This window comes from Watersipora subatra, chromosome 1 (assembly GCF_963576615.1).
Source record: "Watersipora subatra chromosome 1, tzWatSuba1.1, whole genome shotgun sequence".
In the NCBI taxonomy this organism is placed as follows: Eukaryota; Metazoa; Bryozoa; class Gymnolaemata; order Cheilostomatida; family Watersiporidae; genus Watersipora; species Watersipora subatra.
Window position 1 is genome coordinate 75046047 of NC_088708.1, and position 8743 is coordinate 75054789.

At 38.3% G+C, this 8743-nt stretch overlaps 1 protein-coding gene across 1 annotated transcript; it reads left to right on the plus strand.

The window, feature by feature from the left end:
- The first annotated feature begins 5950 nt into the window (after positions 1-5950).
- Positions 5951-8743, plus strand: LOC137391529 (serine-rich adhesin for platelets-like). Its single transcript, XM_068078035.1, has 3 exons — positions 5951-5978; positions 6141-6268; positions 6759-8743. Exons 1-3 carry the CDS (start codon positions 5951-5953, stop codon positions 8715-8717), a joined length of 2115 nt encoding a protein of 704 aa, XP_067934136.1. The 3' UTR covers positions 8718-8743.

Here is an 8743-nt window from a genome sequence, read left to right on the forward strand (position 1 = left end):
TACCAGCTTCTTGTGACATTATGCAATCACCTTGCATAGTAACGGAAAGCCGTTAGGTATTTGCTCCTATATAGCTACATATATCGCTTAGGAATCTATCAAGCTTGTGCTGCTGAATAAGTAAGGCAGCTTGACTGGTGAACCGGTAGGGCTGAGATCAAATCTACCCCGGTACAAATTCTTTATTCCGAGATTTTCATAGCTGTAGCTGGAGCGACACACCAACATTGAGAAATATATATATATATATATAATTATATATATATATATAATTATATATATAATTATATAGATAATAGTAATACCAATGCTTATAAAAAGTTGAGTAGCAAACATGGCAGCTCTGGCAAAAAAATCTCAGCAGACGAATATTTATAAACTTTCATTCATCTCTGTAAGCTTCCATCTCTTTATCCTCCACCATCTTACTACTTGTATCTGGATTACAAATTTTACAGTTGGCAGTGATTTGGCATAGTAATTGAACCTTAGACTCATTAAAACACCTCTCAACGTATAAATTTGAATAAACTTCAAACAACAGAAGACAATACTTAAAAAATGAGGTCAAGGCAGGCTAGAAGAGACAACCGATAGAGTAGGTTTTTGTATGAATCAAACTGTAATTCTCAGAGCTTATTTTCTCAAACTTTAGTTATTGATTTGTATCTGTAACCAGTCATACAGATTAGTTATACCATACAGTCTGCTAGGAACAACATAATAGATGCCGACAAAAAATAACCTTTCTGCACCGTTTTTGATGTTTAGCCAAGTCAGAAGACATCAATTAATTTTTATTCATGAAATCAATAGACAATAAAAGTTGAATAATTAAATATGCACATAAAACTATTGCAAATAATCACAGCATTGATGAATGACACTACATACTTAAGATTAGAATGCAAATCTTTGAATCTATGCGAGTAGACAAACACCGCAAGTTTGCATAAAGTCTTTACCATAACAATATAAAGAATGCAAAATACAGTAAGCGCTTCGCTTGACGTATTCACTATTAGGATATGGTGAACAACATGTATATGTTGATGCCTGGAATACACGTATTTATTACACATGACAATCTCCCATGGCGCACGGAGCTGCCAGCGTACTAGATAAAATTGATACCATGACAGGAAATATTATATATGAAAAGGTGCAGTGAAAAGGTAAGTCAGCAAAAGCAGCACTTTTGAACGAATGATGCTTTAAAGGTTGACTTGCAACAAAATTCACATTATAGTTATTTGATATGAAAAGATTCACCATGTTTTACTTTGCTGTGTTGTAAATGCAAAATATTTGGAAATGTGATTACCAGCTCTTAAAAGCTAAAAAACGAACAGTTAATAGCAGCCTTCATGAAAACGCTGTAGATTGGAATCCCTTTCCAAAACGGCTCAAATGGGACGTAGTTGAACACGATTGCTTCTGTTTACACTTTCATGCAACCTCATTCGTCGAAATATTTCCACAAATATAATTCACGGTTCATGCATTCAATAAAACTATGTCCGTTGCCCTTTCGTGTCTATTTCATCATCGCCGTAATGCTATCGCTTTGAGCACTGATATTTCAAAACCTACTGTAAAAATTCGTTTAATTTTTAACCTCAGCTCGAAGGAGCGCATATTATCCTTTGATAATGACCTGTGATAGTCCAAAAATGCTGCAGAAATTGTTAGCGCTATTTGGCAGGAATTATGAGTCATATGATTAGATTACGACTAGATGATTAGACCAAACTGAAACAAAACTGTAGTAGCGAGCATCTATGTTTGATAAGGGCTTTCCGGTACAACCCGAAGTGTTTGTCATAAACTAGTGTTACTAGCAGTTTTATATTGAGCCTTTTATTGGTATTTCGTTTTACGTGATAATATCACGTGTCACAACAATAACCAAAATGTTTGAGCACGCCATCGAAATAAAGAGATTTCAAACTACAGCGTTTTCGTGATGGCTGCGATTAACTGTTCGTTTTTTAGCTTTTAAGAGCTTGTAATCACATTTCCACATATTTTGCACTTACAACACAGCAGAATAAAACATGGTGAATCTTTTGATACCAAATAACTGTAATGTGAATTTTGTTGCAAGTAAACCTTTGAGATTTATGACCAACTATTAGGGAATTGTCTTCCTTTTCTTAATTGTCACTTTTCTCTTACAGCACTAGAAGAATGTTTGGTGCAGCTCTAAATATGAAATGGTTGATGTTTCACAAAAATTGGTTTTAAATTTTATGACAGCTCAACAGCATCGACGTTCGCATTGGCAGAACTTCATGAAGCTAGTCAATTCATCTTAGTAAAATTGAAAAAAGTCCCCAAAAATTCATCAACGTATTTAGTAGTTTCATAGAAATTACTTGGCATTATTCTTTTTAAAGCTGTTGCCAAGCTTCTAAATTTCATTTGAATTATTTCAAGCATTTTACCTATTCCATTATTATCAGTTCTCTTTCTCAGTGTTTGAGTTCCTGCAACAAACAGGAGAAATGTTACTGCATACATCCATCATGATCTCATGTTATTCGTGCCTACAAAATACAAACACTCAGTAACCAGCTTTTTGTCAGTCATCTTTATAGGAGACGCCTGACATAGAGCCTCTCTTATCAGTTTTTACTTTCCATTCTCTTACCGTGCTTAGCACAAGACGCTGTCTGAAATATTGTTTCTCTTAACTAATTGTTTGCACCTCTGTATAATAGGTGCAAAACTTGGCGCAAGAAAATACAAGCACTCATGGGATTTTAGAAATTCCGCAAAAAAAGCTATTTGTTGATTTTTTAAGACAACAAACAATGTTATAAACAAGTATCTTTATGGTGCTTCTGGCCAATAAACCCAAAGATGTAATCCTAGAGAGAACACAGCTTTAATGAAGACCCAAAGAAAGCAAAAGAGACAGATTGAATATGATGATAGTACAAGAAATAACAATACTGACTACTATAGAAGGTATTGCATGAAACTATAATTATGGATGAAAGACATAACTCGGTAAGTGAACCAGCAGATGTGCTATTTCACTCTGAGCATAAGTGAGTTTGCTAGAGAGTCCTATTAGGATGTAGGAGATGCTTATCCGTTAAGTGTGACTACGATTCCATTGCTTATACCACAACTTCCATTGGATAGTAGTTATTGCTGATTCCATGTAGTTCGTTTGTGTTATACTCACGAGTGAAGACTACATGGCAAAGACTGGTGAAAAAGGTCAGCACCTCAAACCAATCCTACCTTTGAGCTTTCCATTAGGCTTAATTAAACAAATGAATATTTATGCTGACTCTAGGAGTTGCCAACAGACGAACAGCAATTTTAACCCACACAATGCTGCCTTTTCAAGTATCTCAATTAGCTTACAATTAATATGAAATTCATTGAAACGCGTAATTAATCTTAATGACTGGAGTTTCTAACAATTAGAGAAAATGATTTGGTGAATAATTAGAGTCATAGCTTTGTTCCTAACCATTGGTTTGCTTTAGCTCCCGCCCATTGATTGGACACTTTTGTGCTAAGCTATTGATAGCCATTTTTGGATTGTTACTGCGATGAATAACCGTAGGCCATAGTGTTTGGTTTATCAATAGACACATTGAGTGCTGCAAGCAGCGAATTGAAATATCTCATGGTTTATCACCGAGTGATAAGCTTTAGATGCTGCCTAAGGAGTAGGTCAGAGTCAGCGTGGCTAGCTCACAAGCCATCAATACAGGTAAGGCTATTTAGTGAAATACAATGTGTGTTTTTTAGATCTTTTGAAATCTGGGCGACTATGAAATGAAATGATAGATATGGAAAGATTGAACTATATTAAAAAGTAAATATTTCAAGTGTCAACCGAAGCACACGCGGAGCAAGCGGTAATGTAGAAAATCCAATAGTGCGCAGAGTCATTTGTCTGCCTTTCAGAGTCGCTGCCAATTAGCAAAAATCAATAGTAGAAAAAATAACAGATTATTGACAATCCCAGGTCAGTGGATGCATACCTGAATGCAAGACGCTGCCATTTATTGAGCGGCTAACGCTGACTCAGTCCGACAGCATGCATGCATTTAGTAAATTGACCGACGGCTTAAAGATCACTCGCTGTGTTTGTAGGACTTGTACTCACTGTTGGTTAATGCTAACTTCACCCGTACCCGAGAAACCTCACAGTTAGATGAGAGACTAGCAACATGCGTAATAAAGACAAGCACAAGAGGAAAAGTAAACACAACTCTCCAAAGCTTGATAGAAGAAATTATTCTACTGGTAAGCCAGTGTGTTATATTTTGATGCTTTTGTATTAATTATGATAGTAGGTCGAGACAGTTTCAGCGAAAGAGAGGCTTACAAGATGGCCACTTGAAGCTATTTGCCCTCTTAGATACAATTATGAGCTGCCTTATTTCAAATAAACCTTCTAAAGAACAATTTTCTACTAGACCTTTGGTTCTCCTTCACCTGATCACTAGTAGATTACGTTATTGCGGTTGGTCTAGGATAGCCAGAATTGCATAGTTGGATCTTAGAGCCGTTGGCTCCACAATAGATCAAGGGTGTAGAGATTGTAATGCATTTGCAAGGCTTGTGATGTAACCTAAAGAAAACAGGAAAGTCGATTTTCGGACTGTGTACACATTTTGTGATAAGTTGACACTGAGATGGAGTATGTTTGAGTTGTTAGTTGTGTACTTAGCCGCAGTAAAGTGACTCAATATCGAACGACATCGCTGACTGAGTATAGATAAAATTGTGTAACGCAGACTTCTACTGATTCACTCTGTATTCTTGTGCTTTTAATAACCTAATTTCCAAACGATCTTTGCTCTGAATGCTTTCATTTCCATGAAAAGAAAAACTTAAGCCTGAGAAACAATATTACACTTCTTTTTCTTCATTATTTAGGTTAAAACTTACTCCTGTAACTTACCTTTAGTGACATTTGCTAATGATTTCCACACAGTGTAACTATAGTCACACTGTGTTACAGTTAACTATAGTCACACTGTGTTACAGTTAACTATAGTCACACTGTGTTACAGTGTAACTATAGTCACACTGTGTTACAGTTAACTATAGTCACACTGTGTTACAGTTAACTATAGTCACACTGTGTTACAGTTAACTATAGTCACACTGTGTTACAGTGTAACTATAGTCACACTGTGTTACAGTTAACTATAGTCACACTGTGTTACAGTTAACTATAGTCACACTGTGTTACAGTTAACTATAGTCACACTGTGTTACAGTGTAACTATAGTCACACTGTGTTACAGTTAACTATAGTCACACTGCGTTACAGTTAACCATAGTCACACTGCGTTACAGTTAACCATAGTTACACTGTGTTACAGTTAACTGTAGTTACACTGTGTTACAGCTAACCATAGTTACACTGTGTTACAGTTAACCATAGTCACACTGCGTTACAGTTAACCATAGTTACACTGTGTTACAGTTAACTGTAGTTACACTGTGTTACAGCTAACCATAGTTACACTGTGTAATTATACATGTAGTTAACTAACACAAAAGTGACTATAAACTGCCCAGTAGTTCTTGCTCACTAGATTCTACGCTACCATGTCTTACTCTATTCTCGTGTACTAATAGTATTGATTTTATATTGACAAAAGACAATTTAGTTTGAAAAGTTGGGACATTAAATCTGAGCAACAAAAATTTTTAAATGTGTTCGCGATGGATGGCAGCACAACCGCTTTCATCAGTAGCACAACCGCCTTCATCAGTAGCACAACCGCCTTCATCAGTAGCACAACCGCCTTCATCAGTAGCACAACCGCCTTCATCAGTAGCACAACCGCCTTCATCAGTAGCACAACCGCCTTCATCAGTAGCACAACCGCCTTCATCAGTAGCACAACCGCCTTCATCAGTAGCACAACCGCCTTCATCAGTAGCACTTGGTTACACATTTAAGATGGTGATCAATTTCATGAAGGCTAAAGGTGAGCAGCAGATGAAGCTCTGGTTCACTTGTAGAACTGATTCGAAGCAGGCGTTTTTAATTTAATCTTTGCAAACATTTACTGAAACATTAGCTAAATAATGCACTTTGCGGTAAATTTGGTTAACATCATATCATGTATAGAGTTTCTTGTCACTATTAGAAAAAGAGAATTCAAATCGAACTGTGGCCCAGTCTGATACTGCTGCTCGAGATGACTATGGATTCCTAGACTCGGCGCGACAGCAAGACAAAAAAGTGATACCTAACGGCCACTCGTACACCACAAAGGTATAGTACCACAATACAATTTCATATTGGCTATGTTTGTTTAGTGATGTCAGATTCCAAGCCAAAGAGAAAGTTTGGAGGGCAAGTTAGGAAGACTAAAAGTGTGTGAAGTTGGAATCTCTAAAAACTGATTTTACAACTGTCCAATTGAAATGAGGGCATACCTTCCTAAACATAGCCACTTATGTTATTCTGTCATATGATCAGCAGAGTATCTGCAGAGTGACGTGTAGACGTTAACCACAAGCTTACATTTGTTCCACCTTAAATCTCTATTATAGTTGTGGTATTTGCAATTTCTAAAGACCAACTGGTGACTCTCTGGCTGTCTGTTAGCGCTGGTGACTATATTCTTCTTGTTGTTGTAATTAGTAGCCATTCATAGCCACAGGCAATGCTTTGAGCGCAGTTCTTTACAAGTAATTCTTTTGAAAATAAATACTAACAACCATTGAAACATCGACAAGTAATTATAGATTATTCATTTTAGAATGCAAGAAATCGGAGTACCTCACGCTCAGATGCTGCAGTTTATAAAAGGCCACAAGCCTCTCCTCACAGATCTACTGATCGTGGTAGAAGTCGAGCAGATCCTTTAGAATTTTATTCACAAGTTGCGGAGAGGAGGTCACGCAGCACGAGTAGAGCCAGTAGGCAAACTGAAAACTATTCAACTACACAGAAAGTCGGTAGGACTGATCGAAGTCGGTCAAAATCGAGAGATATCGTAACATTGTACACATCTAGCAACGCTCAAGCGCGATGCAGGTCTGCTACACCTGTCGGGTCACTCAGGAGTTATATCTATGTTCCACCATCAAATACCAGTAATCATTCCACTATGACACTACCTAAATCACAAGCATCAACAAATTTTGACATCTGTCCGATCTCTGCCCATGGTTCTCGCCAAGCTGATCAGAGCATGCGATCACGAAGCCTTGTTCGGGAGCCAACTGATCGAGATTCGACTCTCAAATCAACATGCAGTTCCTACACTCCCAGAGCCAAGAGCGAATCTCGTAGTAGCTCTGTTATGCGAGATGCAATATCATTATGCAGCAATTTTTCTACGCAAAGTCGAGCACTTAGTAATAGTGAAATTGTTTCTCAAAATTTGGAGCTTTGGATATCAACAACATCAAAAAATCAAAGATTACGCTCCAAGTCTCGAGAACGGAAAAAAGAAGAGACGAAGACCAAATTTGTTACGCTCTTAGAGATGGATGAGAGAGCGAATGTTCAAAACGAAAAACAACTAAATGATGCGAACAGCGTAAATCCAACAAACATCAAGATGATGGCGATAGCTGGTCACACTCCTTCCAATAATTGGGAGTCTAATGATGAACTCAAAGTGAGGCCAGGAGATCTGATTACGGGTCACTACAAACAAAATGAATGGTTATACGCATCACTAAGCGACTCTTCCAGTGGCTATGTACCATACGCTTATACAAAAGCCATTAAAATTACTTCCTTAGACAAATCCTCAACACTTCCCCTTGACAAAGGTAGATCAACTACTGCCAAACTCAATTATTCGGAGACAGAGCTCAGTGACCAAAAACACAGAGGCCATGACAGGATAAGCGATATTGACTACCCAAATGTGGAACATAAACCATACAGAGACAGCCTAAGTTCTACAAACAGTGCATTTCTTGAAGAAATTATGTGTATTCGACCGGCGGGGGTTCCGAGGAACTTGAGGCAACCCCGGGAATTCGCCGATTGTCTCGTTGTCGATGCAGACAATAATTCTGAGTTAAATGAAGATATCAAAGTGTGCAGTGACAGTGGCATAAGTGAGCCCAACAGCAATCACAGTGATGAAATGGATCCATACGTTTCCCTAGCCAACAGTCGGCTGCGGCAAGACAGCAATCCGGTGCCAGCAGGCTCGAGGTCATCAGTCGCCTCAAGCAATCCTCAGGAAGACTGCAGAGCACGCAGGATGTGCAAAAACTTTGGTCACTCGGGTCAAGAAGGTCGAGCCAATCAACGGCATGTCACTCAACAAATTGATTTCATGCCTTTAGGTTTACTTGGAGAGCGCCTGCAGCAGCCAGTGTCTCCTTATGGTACCTATTTTACACCAAATTACTCATATGCTCAGCCAAATTATCACAATATCTCTCAAGATATGCATGCTCGTGCGCAGCCTGTCATGGATATACCCTCTGAGTGTAAACCACAAATACCAAGAGACTACAACGGGCCGCGCGCAAGGGTTGCCTATGATTACATGGGAATGCTTGAAGATGACGTGGTAGTAAAAGCTGGTGAAGTTGTGACTGTACTGAATTTTGAAGACATAGAATGGATTTGGGTGATGCGGAAGGATGGCGTGGAAGGCTTTATGCCTAGGGAATATGTTATATCACCAGAGCTGAGCATGCTTAGTGAGAGAAGTGGGGCCCAGCAACATATGCTTGTAACATTGTGATATAGCGTTACTAGCTTTATCAGCTC